This window comes from Mycteria americana, chromosome 6 (assembly GCF_035582795.1).
Source record: "Mycteria americana isolate JAX WOST 10 ecotype Jacksonville Zoo and Gardens chromosome 6, USCA_MyAme_1.0, whole genome shotgun sequence".
Classification (NCBI taxonomy): Eukaryota; Metazoa; Chordata; class Aves; order Ciconiiformes; family Ciconiidae; genus Mycteria; species Mycteria americana.
In genome coordinates, this window is record NC_134370.1 from 41,041,010 (window position 1) to 41,059,634 (window position 18,625).

The 18,625-nt window shown below is 38.2% G+C and overlaps 1 protein-coding gene across 4 annotated transcripts in view; it reads left to right on the plus strand.

Moving 5' to 3' along the window:
* Positions 1-18,625, plus strand: part of PCDH15 (protocadherin related 15) — a 388,852-nt gene that overhangs the window by 278,429 nt on the left and 91,798 nt on the right. For all 4 annotated transcript variants that reach the window (XM_075504147.1, XM_075504150.1, XM_075504148.1 and 1 more), the window contains exons 20-22: positions 652-768; positions 14,604-14,744; positions 17,018-17,130. In XM_075504147.1, coding sequence (XP_075360262.1) covers positions 652-768; positions 14,604-14,744; positions 17,018-17,130 — 371 coding nt within the window. The remainder of the gene's footprint in view (positions 1-651; positions 769-14,603; positions 14,745-17,017; positions 17,131-18,625) is intronic.

Below are 18,625 nucleotides of genomic sequence, written 5' to 3' on the forward strand. Positions count from 1 at the left end.
TTCTGGACTGTCTGTGAGAGAATTTTGACAAAAAAATATTTTCTGACAACTTATGACAGTCAGAATGAATACCTTTTTAATAACCTGTGATGCTGGTTGAGTTTCTAAATGTTTGCGGCTCCTGATGCATGGGGCACCATGTCACTCAGAGCCACGTGCATCTGACTGCTGAATCTAAGAACACCAGTCTGAAGAACACCATCTTAAACTCTCATGAGATGTTGATACTAATCTGACATTATATTTTCCGTTCATTTATTGCATATTAGAGGTAACAAACACTGTCAAGCAACAGCAGCTCATTCATTTTAGAAAATTAGCAAAGCCATGTTGTGGCTCACTGCTTGAGAAGCAGATGTCATGGTAATCTCTGCTTTGTTTACTTGTGAGACTGTGTGTTTTTCTGCAGAATTTCCTTCTGTTGATCTAACTCACATGAATTTTTTTTTTTTTTTTTAAACTTTGGCACCTTCCCCTTGTGTGCTAGTTTTGTGCAGTGGTAGTGGAATTGAGAGCCGAGAGAGACTGTGAATGGCAAATAAGCTTCCTAATGAGGAAAGAGTGATTGGGTAGAGTTTGAAAAAAAAGATTGTGAATGCATCTATAATTTTGTTTGAACTTCAGAACTAAACTCTTAATTATGTTTTGCAGGATATGAATGATTACTCTCCAGTATTTAGCAAAAAGCTCTACAGGGGAATGGTTGCTCCTGATGCAGTCAAGGGCACCGTTATCACTACAGTTTCAGCTGAGGATCAAGATCCTCCGGTAAGCAAAAAGGTTCTATTAATGCTCTGCACCCAAGAAGGAAAAATCTTTAACCCTCATAAGTGACCTTATTCTCTCAACAATAAAGGTGATTATTATGAGTTTCACAGAGCGGTAACTCATACATTTTTTTATGTCAGCCTGTCCTTTGTTGTTCTGGACAGAGGCTGCCTTTACAATGATTCTTCCTGAAGCTGGCAAATCAGTGATACAGCTCCTTTCTGTCAGGAATATTTTTTGAAAGCTCTTTATCCAACTTCACAGTGTAGATGAATAAGAGAAATAGGCAGAAAGGGAAGCCGTGCCTACCTTTGGTACAGTTCTGCAGCTTAAAGAGGAAGCAAAGCACAACTTTGTAAGATTGTCGCTTTCTTCATTTTGCAGTCATTCTGCATTTCCAGTGTGAGACATCACAGGGTCACATGGAACTGTACAGCTCACCAGCCAGACCTATTGGATGTGCAGTATTTGAACCAAGTGCACCTGTTTGGGGGATAAAGTTATTTCTGCCACTGGCTTTTATCCCTGTTCCCTGGTGAAGCACTTGATTGACAGAACCGGGCACATATTTTTGACTTGTTAGCTATTCTGAAGGGTAATATCAATTTTTGTAATCAGAGGTTGATGAACATTGGTGACCAGATGATACACTGAGGACAGTAAAAGCCAAAGATGTTCTGCCAGCTAGGTTTAATTTTTAATTGTTAGTGTTGGGCATATTAAGGAGAATAATTATCAGGGAGAAGAGTTCAGAGAGAATGTGCCATGCACATTAAAAGCTGATGGCAGTGCTTTGACACAAATCAACTGTAGCTTAGCTAAATATGCTACATAGTAATTTATTTACCACCCAAGGACAGAAATGCTAAAGCAGTGCTTCTGTAAGGAGAGTCCTGCTATCCCCTTGTAAAAAGTCCTAACACACAAAGGTAAGTAAATTCCCTGCCGGTGATACATATCAGTGGGGTAGTACTGAACTTGGAGGCATTTAAGGTAGTTTATAACAGCTGAAGATCTGGACTATTGTTTGTTTAAAGTATATGAAAGACAGTAGTATCATCAAGTAGGTAATGAATAGCAGTAGTTATCAATTAATAGTGCTACAGAGTATTTAATGAATGCGGCATCAGAGGACGTAGATATTATTTGAGCAGTAAACAAAAGAAATGGAGAGAGATGTACTTTAATGGCTAGTCTTGGACAGTTTGAAGGGGAGTATGAGAGATGTTGGTGCCTGATTTGAGTGCTCTGCTTGCAGAATAGAGCCCAAGGTGTGTGTTAAGCTCCTTCTATAGAACATATGCACATTGGAATAGAGTCCCAACCAACCAACATGTTAGTCACAAATCTGCTGAATTAAAAGCAGAATAGTCAGCATGTATGCATTAGACTGATCAGCAGAGGCAAGTGAGAATTTCTAGTGTCTTGCTTTAGAGATGTTTTTAAAAATGCATAGCCTAGGACCCTTCTCTTCGTGGCAGGCACTTACACTCTCTTTCAAAGACACATCCGGGTGTACTCATCGCTTTTAGCATGTAGCAGGAGAAAGATGATGTGGTAGTACCTGCTCTCCTCTCTTTGCATCTTGTTATATTAACCTTGCTAGGAAAAGCCTTTCCATGAGGTGTTAAGAGGCCTAGGCTGCGTTCCCTCCACTGGCTGAAGGATTCCAACCTTTAGCTTTATTTCCATGTAAAATACCTTAACTACCAGGAAAGAGGCTGTCCAGAGTTCCTGAAAAACTTGAGGCATACCTGCAGGTGTGTGGAAGGCTTCTAAGCCAGGAAGTTGCTATAAAGGTAACAAGCTGCAGCACCTGTGAAGATAAGGGACATGCAGCATTAACCAGACTTGTAACTGCATCACCTGGTCCTTTTCTGGTCTTGAACCATTACACCTAAGCAAGGGGATATATCTCTAGGAGCGTTGTAGAAGTCTAAAATGTAGAACTCCCTGCTATAGCCCTTCAGAGGGCTTCATAAGTGTTCATATTTTTGTGGCCTACCTACACTCTTGCTCCCACTGCCTTTTTGCTCTGTGGAAATCTAATGCTTTTGTCTGATCTCCTTCACTGTTCCCTGGGGCACACCAGGCCTACTTTCCACCATCGTCTTAGTCACTGTATAAAACAGTGATTTGCAGGGGAAGGTAGGCTCGATTGCTCAGATCTCATAGTTATTTGCTGGAAAACAATTTTGAAATTGATTTAAGACTATTTGTTTCTACTCTGTGAATGAGTTTTACTGTCATTTTTCATGAACGTCTTATTCTTCCATATGTTAGGCACAATACGTGGCAATTACAGAATGGAAATTGACATCAGAGTGGGCAAAGTTTCTGGGTGGCATTAGAAGCCTGCAAGGGTTACGTTTCCACTATATATTGCACAAAGATAGTAGCTCATTGTGCTAACATTTCTTCCTGAATAAAACACTGTACTACTGGAATGCTACCACCAAATTAGTAAACCTTGCCTTCATATAAATGGATCTGAATTGCATTCAGCATTTCGGGGAGTTCAGCAGATGCTGCTTAGCTGGAGAAGATTCTCTCTTGCTCTGCCTAGGAGTGACTTGGGAACCAGGGAGTTAGGAAATACCATTTCTGTTCAAGAGCTCTCATCTCCAGCACTTAGCAGCAAATAATTCAAAAGGAAGCACTCTGCCCATATCACAAGTGGAGTCGCTTCAGAGTGATCTGCCAGCGGAGAGTGGGGGAAACTGGCAGTGCATGACACTTGAAACTGTGTGATTTTTTGATTGCCACAGTAGAAATCTAAAATATTAAGTTCATTAGTCACAGTCCTATGGACCTGTCTTTGCCCCTTGCCCCAGTACGTATGTGCTCCTACCAGGTTTATCATACTGACCTTTGAGAAGAGCCTGCAGAAAAGGATGTTAAGGATCAATGAAACTGGTCAAGAAGATTAATTTCTATTCCATGGAAATTTTGACATAAATGGGTTAGTGAGGATAGAAAAACAAAATTATTCACTGGTGCTAGAGAATCACTTTTTAACTTCATTTTTGTGCAGCTTTTAGTTAATAGTATCTGTCGCCCTACAACAAGATATTTTGGTCTCGATAAAGTATTTGCCCATTCTGATATAAGCTCCATTTTATAATCCCTGGGTTTAATGTGTCTCAGATATCACTGAGATATTGGAGAAAATAAAATAGTTCAGAAACTGATTAACATATATTTATAACAATTCTTAGTCCTGTGGAATCAGCATTTCCTAAGCAAAGATATTTTACTTTTTCATTTAAGAAAAACCAAGCCCTTCTGAACACTCTGCTTTTCTACCATTTCTGTCACTATCACTTGAACAGATAAGTGTAGAAATGGACATGGGTAAGCTTGTGTGCTGTTTTGTACAGTGGGAAACAACAGCCATCTCTAGGTGGTATGAGAATGGCAGAATAAAAACCTAAAGTGCTTATGTCTCCCAGATTCCTTTCCTGTGATTTCCTCACGTATTTATGTGGATTTCTTTTATATGGTTTTGAGTGTTTCATATTTGAAAGATGTGGGGATCGCTTCTACTTCTGTGGAGAAATTGATGCACATGCATGAGAGAGAGATCAAAATCACTGACTGTAGGATCCTGTTTATTACCATTACAACAGGCATAAATGCATATGACAGTAATGTTAAGATAATGTTCTTTGAAATCAACTGTTGCATTTCTTTGATTTTTATGAAGACTTAAAAATGAAGCTACCCTTAGGCATTTAATGAATACAATAGCCATGAAAGTTAGTCAGTTATGGAGGAAAACTTTTAAAATCGTTTTTGAAAGTTGGTATTTTATTTCAAACTAATGGCTGATAGTTTTTAGTTTTAAAATAAAAAAGAAAATAGAGAAAACTATCAGGCATAAATGGCTTTGTTTCTTTTTCTGACTGAGCCAACCTGTTTAGATGTTTTGTGCTGCTGGCAAATCTGTATTTATTTGGAGCTGGCTTTGACATTAAGTGGTGTCACAAAGTGTTTGATATGAATTCACCAGAAATTGTTTAAAAAAAAACACACAACCTTTCCTCTGTTCAGCAAGAGTACCTTCCTCTAAACTTGCCTTAAGGGAAAGAATATTGTTAGTTATCATCATCATCAATATTTTAGTTGTTTGTGTTGGGTGTTTTAACTTGGTGGAATCTTATTTGCACAGTACTAATACATCTATTTTACCAGTTCAGGAAAAGAAATATATATCTATTAAGAGAATCATTGTGGCTTTAAAGTACGCCTGATTGTCAGGTCTAATAAGAGCCTAACTAATTTGAAGTATCCAAACCTGAATTTTTCTGTTGTCATTTTACAAGTAATGTAGACTATTCCCCTGTCAATGTTAAACTCAGCCCAGAATAAAAGTCAAGCTAGATTTTTTTCATCATCTGCAATAAAAGCTTTTCAGATCTAATCAGCTCTTCAGAGACTGCCCACTGTCTTCAGCAAATCCCAACTTTGCTCTGCATTGTCAAATTAATATGGATAGTATGAAATCCAAATTGAAATGCTCAGCACCTGCATGTGATTTCTCTGCAGATAAGGCAAATTTGAATTTTCCAACAGCAGAAGAGCAAGAGCAGGTTTGGGATAGGAAGGAGGTGTTGAATGGTGTCAGTGGAGTTTGACTCTCCATTTCACCCCATAGGGCACCATCCTCAGCCCATTCCTCCTTTGAGCTGCTGGACTGGGACTATTGTGGTGTTGCCCTGTTGTTCCTCCTAGTCCCTCAACAGCAAGGGTGACAGCAGCAGTGACGGGTATGTAAGTGGTAGAAAAAAATTTCATACCACTGAAGTCAACCTTAATAAAATCATCATCTGTAGCAAAGGATGCAGGTATTTTACCTACTGTGTTACTTTTTGACTGTGGAAGTGCTCATTCAGTGATGTTCCTGAGAAAAGATCATTTATCTGTGGCTTTTGACTTCTAAAGGACAAGACGTAAATATAAATGCAAGCATTAAATGGTTGGTGAGGGTGGCATGGGTACAAAAGGTAACGTAGGTGAAAGGTGAGAGGTTGGAAGAGACTTGTGGCATAGAGTTTTCTGGTTTACAGTAGCAGTGTATTTCCTAAGCGATTTAGAAACTTACAGCATATAGATATGGAAGTGCCATGAGTGACTATGATATGCTTCCAAAAACAGTCACAAGGAGTAAGAGTGAGCTTTTACTCTTAAATGAAGTACTGTTTAATTAATTTATTGGAGATGTACATTAAAGGTTATCTTGTTTTTTCTTTAAAAAACTACCCCCATCAAATCTCCATGCAGTAAATTATTTGCAGCTCAGTGTATCTTACATGTATGAATATGTATATGTGTGAACGAATGAATGGCTGAGTTGGGATGAAGATGTGTAATTTTCTTAATTTAACTATACAAACCTGATGCCTAAAACTTTAAGCCATCATTGGAATGCAACTGTTAATAATAGGATTGATCTGGTTGCAAAAATCCATGGATTTCCGGTTACTATTAAAAGTTACTAATTCAAAACAAAAATTACCTATGCTAGATTCAAATGCTCCAAAGTACATATTTTGTTATGTTTTAATTTGATCTGTAGATTTCAAAGTGGTCAAAAAAATCTTGGCCTAAGAGATCTCTGATAGGTATTCCTTCAGGTCCTTAGTGAAATGTCAATTAAGACATAGAAACCAGTGCTTTGCACTAAAGGCCAGAAACAGGACTTGAAGGGCTGTCTTGAGCAAATGTCAGTTTAAGTTCTTACCAGTTTCTCCTTTCCTTTTGCCTTTTGAATTCACTTTTTTGTAGTGACTGAGAATATAAATTATGTTTCAGGTGTTACTTTTACATTTGTTGAAAATGCTCTACTTCAAAATACCATTCTGGTAATTGAAATCTGGTAAACTTTGGTTTACATCTGTTTCATGGAATATCGTAAATCAACATATTGTCCTTTGGTTTATTGGAACAATCCACAGTATATTTTCCTACAGTTTTAAAATAGTTACATGGTATCTGACTTTTCAAATTACTTAGTACCTCCTATAGTTGCTCACCCTGTCTTTCCGAGAAGAGCTTACATCTAATTCCAGACACACTACATGTAAAGGGTAAGAAAATACTAAGCAGAAAGCAACAAAAACAGGCCAAGGGAGCCAGAGGGAATTATGGTAGTAGGCTAGAGCCATGGTTCTATGACTGCTAAGGAAAAGCTTGAGTACAGCTTCAATTCTTTCTAAATAACTGGTATACCTTAGTAAAATAAAAATGTTCAATTTTACAAACATTGCAGTTGAAATTGTTGAGAGAGTTGAGCACAGTTTCTGTTTGGCATTTGAATAATCCCTTTAAGGTATAAGTACTCATGTATTCAAAATATTTTGTTGTGTAGAGATCTGAAAGAAGGGAGGGAAGTAGCTTTTAGACCAGTTGAGAAAAGTTGTACTGTTTGCGTGGGGAGTAACTGTGAAGAAGCAGATGGGTGAGGCATCAAAGCCACTGTGCAAACTGAGCTAAAAGGGTGGTAACACTGTGTTAGGAGGCTGCACTGTGTAAGTGGGAAACAGCAGAGACAGTTGTGCGTCGAGGGTTTCCCTCACATACCATCTTGAGTTTTCTTTCCAGAAGCATTGTCCAGCTGGAGCTTAAGGACTTTGTCTATTTATCTGGGGTTTCTTAGTATCCAGGAGTGGATTAGTTTAGGCTGTTGGACATCATGGTCAAGCATCATGTTCAGGGCAAGTCTGGAGCCTTGCACAGTGAAGCTGTGCCTCCAGAACACGCTTGGACTTCCCGAGCACAGGTGTGCAGAGTCACTCAGACAGGCTTTGCTGTATTTGTGTTGCCAAAGTTGCTTCAGTGAGTCCCAAATGGGTTTGACTTGCTGTATACGCAGTGTAAATAGGTGTCTGAGTAATCCCAGACAGAAATATGATACAACTAAGTGAGAAACCCAAATTTTTCCACTATTAAACTCCTTGCTTTGTTTCCTGGAAGAACTCCATTGACCCTGTTTGAGTTTAGTTTCTCCACCGACTCTTTTGTGTTGAAGACAGTGATCTGACCAAAAGACAAAGTCAAAAATGGTGAAAGGTGCACACAGATATCCTGTGTGAAGTGCATAACTTTGCAAGGGTTTTGTGTGGCTGGGAAACCATAGAAACACTGTATCTCTGCTGGAGGTGCCAAAGAAGTGCTTCTAGCAACTAAGGTAGATGTGATAATATCCTATAGAACAAAATTTATTTTTAAGTGCTGCTTTGCTTTAGCTAACACAAATGTTATGCAGCTTTGGTTTCTCTCAGAGATATTTTCAAGTCTTTACAGGGAGAGATACCTGGAATCCTCAAAGCCTGGACAAAGTTAGTGTCTGACTCTCTCACCGACACTTCTGAGTTTTATTAGCACAGTCTTTAGTATCCCCAGCCAGCATCTATTTGGGCAAATAGATGATCCGTTGTAGCTGAAGAAATCTGAAACCTGTATGAGGGTTGCTACAGGTGCATAAATCCCCCAATTCTACGTCAATCAGATGCTGAGAGAGTCCTCAGGACTGTTCATAATGTTTCCCCTCTCAGTGCTCAGTTTGAGGAGTTAGCTCTCAAAGAATGACAAGTAGCCTGCCTAAAAGCAGAGCTGCTTAAAATGCTTCAGGAGTGGCAAGCAAACACACGTGGAACCAGTGTCTAGATACTGCTTGGGCCATCTGGGTGAGTCACCACTTCTGCACTCAGCAGCTGTATGGAGACACAGCTGAAGTTGTTTTTAAACTACCTCCCTTATGCTGCTTTTCCATTCTCTGTTGTGGGTTTTGATTTAACTTAAACTAAAAATAAATGCTAACCTGTATTGTACATGGCCACAAAAAAAAAGGCCTGGTATCTTTGTTTCCTACACAAGCTAATGTGTAGCCTGAATTAAAATGACAGGGACAGTCACTTCCGGGAGCAAGAGAAAGGAAAGTAAGGGGACTCTTGTGGCTCTGTGGAATGATCAAACCAAATGCACAGCAGAGCAATGGTTTGCTTTGAAACTTTAGAGGTCAAACTTGATCAGTCTCAAGGCTGGGAAGGTTTTGGTGATGAGAAAGAGCTTTAAACATGGTTTATTTCCTGTTATGTACCAAAGTTTACAAATCTGTATTTTAAATGATACAATTGCATGTGGAGGGATTTGAACTGAGGTTGCTTTTTTGCTTGGCAAAGGGGCTACCTGTGATTATGTTCAGCAGGTCTGTACAGATGGCTGTACACATACCTAAGTTATTCAAGGACACGTAAAATCATCCTTGGAGAGCAGAAATAGGGTTTTCTTCATTGTGGACAGTTTATGCTTTATTGAAGTGGCATGGCAATGAAAGATGCCAAATGATTATGACTATGTTCTCAAAGTTCTTAACCCTGCAAATATTTTGAAAGGAGAGCAACCAGAGCTATTTGATAGATGCTTCATTTGCTTGCTTTGTTTATCAGAAGGTGAATATTCCCAGGACTGATATAACTTGAGGTGTTTGCTTTTCCTGTATATGCCTTTTTTTGTATGGTTTATCACTGTAAAAACTGGAATATTTCTTCTGTGGGCAATTCCCCTGCATATTCTGATTTTGTTGATTTGAAATGTCAATAGAAACAGATGCAGGACACTAATTTTAACGAGCAGCCAGCTTCCAGAGCTCCAGAACATCCAATTGAATGGTTTTTCCAATCTCATAACACCTTGTAAGGTTTTTGTTCAATGGAGCCCTTTTGTCAATTTGAGAGTAATTGTCCTTATTGTTTTACAGGCACCCACTAAAAATAAGATGCTAACAGATATTTAATTAAGAGATTTCACAGATATTTAATTGGAGATGAAAGTATTTTCAGGCAGTCCAGAGCTTGATCTTTTAAAAACTATTACTGTTGGATTTCATAGTGTCTGCTGGAGATTTGTATATGGGAAACATGCTGCAAATTCAATGAGTTCTTAAAGTAATTTTATCTCATGGCTTTAGAAGTTCATGTTCTTTTTGTGTTCAGCTTGCTATAGTTAATAATTCAGTATTTCAGACCCTCTTGTTGAGTTATATACTAAAGAGTAAAATCCTTCAAATTTTAGAGTTTATATAAATGAATTTAGGGTGAATATACATGAGTGCACCATTCACAACCCATAGCTGGTATAAGACCCACCAAAATCATTCGCCTACTCTGTGGTCTCCCCCATCTTTAATGATTTCCTTTACTCTGAGCATGTTACAAAGAACATGTGCAGCCACCTGTAAATTTTGGTTTTAGCATCACTTTCCAATTTTTTTCATAGAATTAACTTTACAGAATTCAGATTTGCATTGAAATCTACAGATGGAGATAATTACTAAATTAAATAAATAAATAATGTATTTAATAAATTAAACTCCTTACCAGTTTCACATTTTATCTATAATACCCTCAGAAGTTTTCTGACTTCAGTCAGAAAGTGGCATGGAGTACAAAGAGACTTGGTAAATAAGTCTGTATTCATTATGCCACTAGTCCATACTAGTACTTAGGGGTAAAATCCACGTCATCTACCAGATGTGCATCGGGGATCTTCACGAGTAGACTGCAAATGAAAGTGTAATGCATTTTTTCCCCGCTCTTTCCTGGGCCAGATCATTCTGGTTTTGTATGTCTGTTACCCATTTGGACAGTGGAAGTAATGATTCCTAGCTTCCTTTTGAATTGCTTGCAGAAATATACACGAAAACATACAGAAGTTATCTTTGTGTTACTCATTTTTCCTGGCTTTATCACGTTACAATTTCTCTGCAACCTATCTATGCCTGTTGAGGGTTATCTCGACAGTGCGCATGTGCACCCTCCACGACCTCTTTGCCCAGGGCCTCTTGTGTGCAGCCTGATCATCTAATGTCAATGTTGGGGACATTTTCATACCCCTCAGCTGTGTCACAAATGAATGTCGTTTCCCCAGAGCGAATGGAAACTTAAGGAATTATGCAGCAATAAAAGAAATAATTGAAGCTGGATGAGCTTTAGATCTAAGTTTCATATTAGTCTTAAACTCTCAGGAAAACTTTAGTTTGAGAGGATGAACATGGTTCCTACCAAGTACAATCCTTGCTCTATGCTTTATTTGAGAATATTATCTGCTATATTCGAGTTTTGCTGTAGACATAGGAATGCATCTAATTAATTTAGAACAGAGGCAAAAGATGATTAATATTTGAGATAATTAAAACTTGCTTCTAAATAGATTTCCCTGGGAAATCTCTCTGGAGATTTTTCTAATTACATTGGTGCCAAAATGTAGTAAATAAAAAATAAATCCCTGTTTTGTTGTTTTCAGAAATGACAGGAGAAAAGTGTACTTGATAGTTATATCAGGAGCAATAACCTGATGAGATTTTTGTTTATTTAATAACAAATTACGTAGTGTGTTCAGGTTTAATGATGATGATAGCTTTCAGTCTTCCAAGCAAATGTGCGGACTGTTACTCTGAAACCAAATAGAGTGGATATCAGCAGGTAATTTCCTCTTAATTATAATGTTGAAGAAAAATGACTGAATTGGAGAATGCCAGGGGAAAGTTGTATAATCGCCTCTGTTATGCTATGATCTCTGAAATTTCTCCTGTTTTCAAGGATTGGCGCTCTTAAGTGTGAATGGTCCCGTAAAGTACTTTTAACATGGTCTTTTATATGTTACTTCACTAAACACCAAAACACATCTGGCAAACCCAGTTCTTGAATTGTTAAAGGTGCTGGCTTGCCAGCAGCACTGGAGCAGTGTAGTGGCTAATAAACCCTTCCTGGGCTGGATTTCCTTGGAAGGCTCAAAGAGGCAATGGCCTCATCACTGCTGCAGTTAAAATCATCCAGACAAGAAGCTGTGCAAGTCTCCCCAGAAACTCTGTGAATGTCTCGGTTGCATCTAGCCCTCTCTCCCTTCTCTTTACGTGCAAGGTGTTATGTGCACAGGTTTTTATGGAAAGGAAGGCTGAGGTGGCCTGGCTGCCTTGTCCTCTGTCCTACTCTTTTAGTATTAGACTTAAGTATTCTTGTTCTTTTAACAGCTGTAAAATTGATACTGCCAATTAAATTCTTTACAAGTTACCTATAAGTTTTAATTCAAATAAATATTCTTCGCTGAAGGGTCACTTTTCTCACATTGAAGCATGGTTTATTCATTGAGTAGTCCTACTACTCATCAGAAGTTAATGTGGCAAAATCTGATACCATGTTATACGGCTCTGTAGCATGCATTAGCATGATGTAAAATACCTGTGCTAAATCCATTCCAGTGAAGTTTTTAGTTTAGACTATGTATTTTGACTGAGCATTTCGGTGCACTTTCGTTGTATCAACAAAATGTTGATATGATTTAGTGCCCTTAAACCACTTTTGCAGCTGTTTCTGTTGCTGTTTACAAAAGTAAATTTCATGTTTCCTTATAGTTAGTAGCTAACATGGTGCATTGAATATGTTCTCAATAACAACAGAGTTGCTTTATACCACATTATTGAATACAGATGAAAATTATCAATTAGCTATTAATAAAACTGTGGGCTCTGATATTTTGGCTGTTTAAATACAATGTAAAGGTCAAAACCAAATCTGAGGTCTAGACTCAGAAGCATTAAGAAACTGAAATCATACCAACGATAGGACCCGAGTTTCTAAGTGCTTCTCTGAATCTACTCCTAAATATATTTAGCAAACAACCTAGTTTGAATTTTGTGAAATGTCTCAAGTATCTACATATCCAGGTAACATAGACTTTGGTGTGCTGAAAAATAGTTATTCAGACATCAGTGTGCAAAAAAACCCTTTCTTTGTTTTAAACCCCTTCTTCGATGCCTCTTTTTTTTACAGCTCTTTAGTACATAGTTTATACTCGTACTAGCTTCACTGCTTTAGTAACCTGCTGCTACATCACCTTTCAGTCTTTGAAAACAGTGGATTACTATCAATACTAGTGAAGGGCCACTCACTGAGAATGGAAGTAACCTGTTAAATTTTAATGTCTCCCAGACATCCTCTGTAACCAGTCAATGGTATAATTCATCTCATCTGAAAAGAGGTTGGCTGATTCCTGCCAGAAGTGTCTGCTACTTTTAAAGTTAGATGGGTGCCAGGAACCATCCCACCGCTACCAGGGAAGCTCCTCCAGGCGCATGAGAGAAAGCAGCTGTTGCAGCAGGGCCTGGGGTGCTACCAGGGAGCGGTGGGACTGTGGAGATCCCAGGGACAAGCATTGCCACCCATATTGCTTTTTGAGACTTGATAGATCACACAGGTCAGTGCAAGCTGCCAGGGCCCTCCCATCTCTCTGATGTGGGACCAGCTGCCTCTTAGGCTGTGCTTATAGGCATGGTGTCACTTCATGTCCTCTGAAGATCCCTGGAGGGTGACTGCTGGGATGGGATCATTGGAATATAATGAATACTTTAAGAAACTTCATTCTTCATAATAAATGTTATTTATTTTGGCAGTTAGTGTTAAAACAGTTAAATCAGGTAGATAGCCTTCTATTAGAAAATGCTGAGTTACTGATCTGAAAAATTCATCTATTATACCCTCTGGCAATGCCTTTTCTGATTCCCCTTTTAATTTGGTATTTTTGGGTGCATATGCACGCAGACAGTTTGTGACACATGCATGGGCCGCCTCTGTTCATTCCTTGTCATGGAAACAGGGTTTGAACAGTGGGAGGGTTCATTACAGGGCTACTTAAAATCCGTTTGCAAAACTGCATTTTCCATTACCACTGATATGACAAATGTATTCTCCTTTTTGTTTTCTGACGTTGGGCTTAGAGCCAGCTCTGATATCTAATAGTAAGTGGCACTGCTAATGTGCAGTGTCCCGCTGAGAGGCAGAAGCCCTGTGTTACAGGTGGGGAGGGCCACAGGTGTCCCGTCACTTCACACAAGCACTTGTGACCATCTCAGCCCTGCAGAGCGGGGCAGGCTCACCTCTTCAATGAGGAAGGCATGGATGTGAGCTTTTAGATGGTTGTGCCAAAATTTCTAGACCTGTACAGTTCAGCCACAGAAATTGGCTGGATGTGTTGGAATGTGTTTGGAAGTGCTGCAGGCCCTATAATCTCTGTGTCTTACTACTTAGAGATGAGGATTTTGAAATGTATTAGTTCTTCATCACTCAGCTTTGGTGAAAAGTAAAACCTTCAGATGCTGCTGTTTGATTTGTATGTAAAAAAAGTCCATTTAGGCTGCATGGTGGGTTTGCCCAGGCAACCCGGTGCTTTTTTCATTTCATTTCCTCTAAAAGCAAAGCATGTGAATGTCACATAGGCTGGACTGTCCTGTATGCAGAACTATAATCTGACTTTTCAGAAAATAACATAACACACATCTTCCCATCTTCAGCAACAAGACACTGTAACTTTCAGGACAAGCTGAATAAGTGTTGGATTTTTTAGAGTATTTAGAAGTTTTTTGAACTTTAAAGGAGTTTTTATAATACATTAAAATATTTTTGAAAGGTGTATTAACCAACTTTAAGCCATGCCCATCTTTATTATTTAAAAATTTCAGTAGTTATAAAGCAGACCACTGCTTCTGTCTGTATTTAAGGAGATGGGTTTTTCAGCTCTCTTCTTGCCAAACCTCTGGTCATTTTTCTTGCTGGACCTCTCCGATGTCACTGTAAGGTATTTTGGGGGATTTGGTATTTGGAATAAGGTATTTTGGAGGCAGGGGGGATGCTTAGTAACAAACCCCGTTCTGAGGAAGGCAAACTGCAAGTTTTGTTTGTGAGGGTCTGTTTACCAGTGTTGTATTTTAATCCTTTTCTAACTTCATGAGATCTGTAAAAATACAAAAATATGCGAGTTGCTTTGTTTTTGCCTTACAGGGCACACCAGCAAGTCGAGTCCGATACAAAGTAGATGTTGTCCAGTTTCCTTACAGTGCCAGTATTTTTGACGTGGATGAAAACTCAGGTCATGTAGTAACCCGAGTAAACCTAAATGAAGAGCCAAGTACAGTGTTTAAGGTATGAACTCATATAGCTGTATGTTGTCAGTAAATGTTGCCTGCATTTGATGGAATTCCTTTTACCTTCGTGTTTCTCTGTGTTGCTTTATATTGTATAGAAAGATGTGAAATTTTCTTGTTTGTTTCTTTGCTTCCTTAATTGCTTCTTGGTACATGTTTCGTGCCTTTTTGATTTCAGAAACGTCTTGAATGGATGTGATTGCTACTGTTAGGAGGGCAGAAGAAACAGGGAGGCAGCTGAAGGAAACCTCAGTTTTTGAAAGTTACCTTTCTGATCTCTTTGTTTTCAGCAGGGCTGTCAGCGTAGCAGTTTTGTGAGAACGTTGTAAGAATGGCGAGATATATTGTAAAGAAAGTTACTGCGCAGTTGGATAGTTTGAGACTTGTAAAAACATTGGCTTTAAGGAGACTTAAATTACTATTGTGTTGTTATTGTTCCTGAAAAGTCTCAAGTGTAGTTAGTGTGGAGTAAGTTGTGATTTTAATCAAAATCATTGGGACAGATCTCCCCTCTTAAATCCATGAGTGGAGGGGTAGTTAAAAATGAAAATTAAAGTGTGTCAGTAAGGGAAAAAAAAAAAAAAGTATCTATAATAGGTGGGGGTTTATATGTAATTTCCCTACTTGGAAACTGCCCACCTTCTGTATGGTCATTAAGGTGTGTTTTGTTTCTTCTTCCAGTTATTTATTTTTGAAATGAGGATTAGAGAGAGGTTTATTTGCATACTTTTCCATTATAAGGAATAAAGCTGTCCACCGTTTTCCACTTCTGAGTGTCCCATCAAGCACTACTGTGAGCTTGAATAGCACTGAAATGCTGTCACAGTTTTAGGAACTTAGGAGAGTGCTAATTTGAGTTCTCTTCAGTTTTTGACTAACGTAGTAAAACTCAAAGGGGAAGAGAATTATCTGTTGGTTAATATCACCAGAGTGTAGCTTTTCTGTTGTTCCACTTTTTATTTTTACTTCTTATTAACTGTTCTGTGTGGCTGTTTTCTGAAGCTGTGATATATAACACACAGGTGATGTGTATATGGACATGGAGCTACATTTCTGTATGAAGACTGCTCTATATTAGGGCAGACCAATGCTAAATGTAACAGAGCATTACTTTTCAGAAAATATGGATGCTTAGGGAAGAAGCACGGAAAAGACTCCAGAAATCAGTGATGTGGAGACTTTGAGTTGGTATTTGCATCTAGACCATTGGGCTTGTATCTGCCACTGAATCTTCTGTGAATTTTTCCAGTCAATTTTTAACATACTTATACTTTCTGCAGTTACAATATCTTGCATTGGTTAGTTCCCTAATATATTGGCTGGAAAAAAATGCCTTATTTTGTTTTAAGCTGTCTTTTCACCGACCTATTCTGACAATAGCTTGGACTTGCAGAAATGAGTTGAAAACCCTTTGCTAGAATGAGGTGCTGACCTGCTCCATCTAGTGACCTCCTGAAATAAGGACAAATTTAGAGAGAGGGGAAACTGAAAAACTGTCCATTACTCCATCTTCAGTGGGCTGGTCTCTCATCCTTTTGCTACCAGATAGCTTACCTTCATATGAAAGCTGAAGACAGCTGAACCTATTTGTCCCAGCAGACAAGCACAGATTAAAGAAACAAATAGACATGAGTAAAGATCAGATAAGCAAAAGGTTTATAATAGGCCACCTTTGGAGAAGGTCTTCTGGGCTTGTCCGTGTTTTAGCATACCAAAGATATCTTTTCTAAGAGGGTTTTTTTTGGAGGGGAGGTAATGTTAAATTTTTTGGTTTTATATCAGACCTCAATTTTAAATATTAATGTCAGCAACACAGAATTCTTACCTAGCACTTTTTCTGTTTTCTTGGGAGTTATAGGTGGTTTTTCAATAAAAATTATTCTACTGCATAAATGTAGAATTGAATTATATACCATTAAAGAAGTTGAAATTGATTCTGGAGTTCTGAGTAAGGACAGTCTGTGATTAGATGTGAAGGGAATCCCTGAAAAATGTGATTGAATCTGGCAATGTGTTTTTGAGAGGTATTTGTAGAAGACTGTTGTATTTGAATTCTAGTTTCTGTAAATTTTCTAGCAGATGGTTCAGTTTGTGGATGGTTGTCACCTTTTTCCTCTATGTTTTGTTCTTATACAACGTATGATTTCCAGTGAAAGAAAATCTCATCTGACTTAGACCCTGAAAATACAAGTAGTATTGTTGTAAGTCAACAGAAAAAATGTTCTTGCCTATACTAAGAGAGTGATTTTTTTTTTTTTGTATTGTTTCTAGCTAGTGGTCATTGCGTATGATGATGGGGATCCTGTGAAGTTCAACACCACTACTGTAGAAATTGCTGTACTTCAGCCTTCAGTAATTCCACGGTTTACGCAGGATGAATACAGGTAAAGCATTTATTCATTCACATTACAGGTGTTATTTTTTAAATTGAAATAAGTTCCTGTTTGAATGCTAGCCTGAGATACGCAGGCTATGAAAGTACTCCGTTGTCAGTGTGGAAGTGCTTCCCCTGCATATACCTCAACTTTTATACCTTCTGCTGTTCACTTTGGCTCATGGAAGGAAATAAGACACAAAAATAAGCTTTGAACCAGAGCACCAAAAGCCTAGTGTACTTAGAGCTGATAGCATATTTACTGGTGTTAACACTTCTTTAGGAAATAAATTGGATGCTGCTCTGAGATAGAGCAGTCAGTGCTCAGCTGCACCAGAAGCATAACTGTGTGAAATTACATGCAGGACTTTTTTGCAGCACTCCTGTTTGACAAAGTGAGGGTGGCAAAATACTTTAGAGTTGCTTCTTTCTCTTAGCCACAAGTTATTTGGCAGCTACCCGTTCCCTAATCATATCAGATAGTGGTGCAATTTTACCATCTTAACAGGTTGTCTCCCACTGAAAAGATCTGGGTTGTAGGTGACAATGATAGTGAGGAGAGGTTTGTTTGAAATTATCCTTTCAGAAGCTGTTGAAAATGTCAGTCGTGGATAAACAAAAAATTCCATGCATTGAAATTGTAGCTCAGATCACTGGGGCTGTAGGTTAAGTTTCCTCCAGTCTGTCTGAGTGTGTTTTAATCCTGTACACCATTCATGTGGGACACAAGAGAATTCAGACTCGACCTCTTTGACATTAGAAGTGCAGATGATAGTTGTTATTACTAGAGAGTCAAGATTTGATAAAGTTTACCCTCTGACAATTTAATAAAATCAACCCATTTTCTTAAAATTAAGTTTAAAAAAAAAAAAAAAAGTGGTGCACAGGCTCATTAGTTTGTTAAATTTTGTTAGATAGAATGTGTTCGTAAGCAGTTTGACATCTATATAATAATAGGGAGTGATAGGACCAATGCAACCAGCCTCCCAATATCAAGAAGTTGCAGCCTTGCCACAATATGCGTTCTTGATTCCAATGTAGTGACATAATCAGTATCAGAATGGGTATAATGGGTTTTGTACATATCTTTTCAAAACAAAGTACTGCGGGAAATCAGAAAACAGAAATTGAATGTAGTAGTATTGCCTTCAGTAGACCCTAATGAGAGGACTTGCCCAGCTATTTTAAGGAGTTTAGACAAAAATTCATGATTCTATTTTTCCTCATGATTAGAGTATTAGCATTTTGAAAAAATACCTTAAGGAAATGAAAAATAGCAAAATACTGCCAGTCCTCTACTAATTTTGTATTTAATCTTGAAACAAATGCGAAATCTGAAGGAATAGTGCAAAATTACAGACTTTGCATTTAATGATAGTGCAAATGATAATCCTTTGCTGAAGGATTTTTCTTGAGATTATTCCTGCTACTCCCTTTATTTTATTAGATATCTTCAAATGTATGAAGTGTAGTTTAGTTGATGTAGCAAAAGGTAGTTAATTACA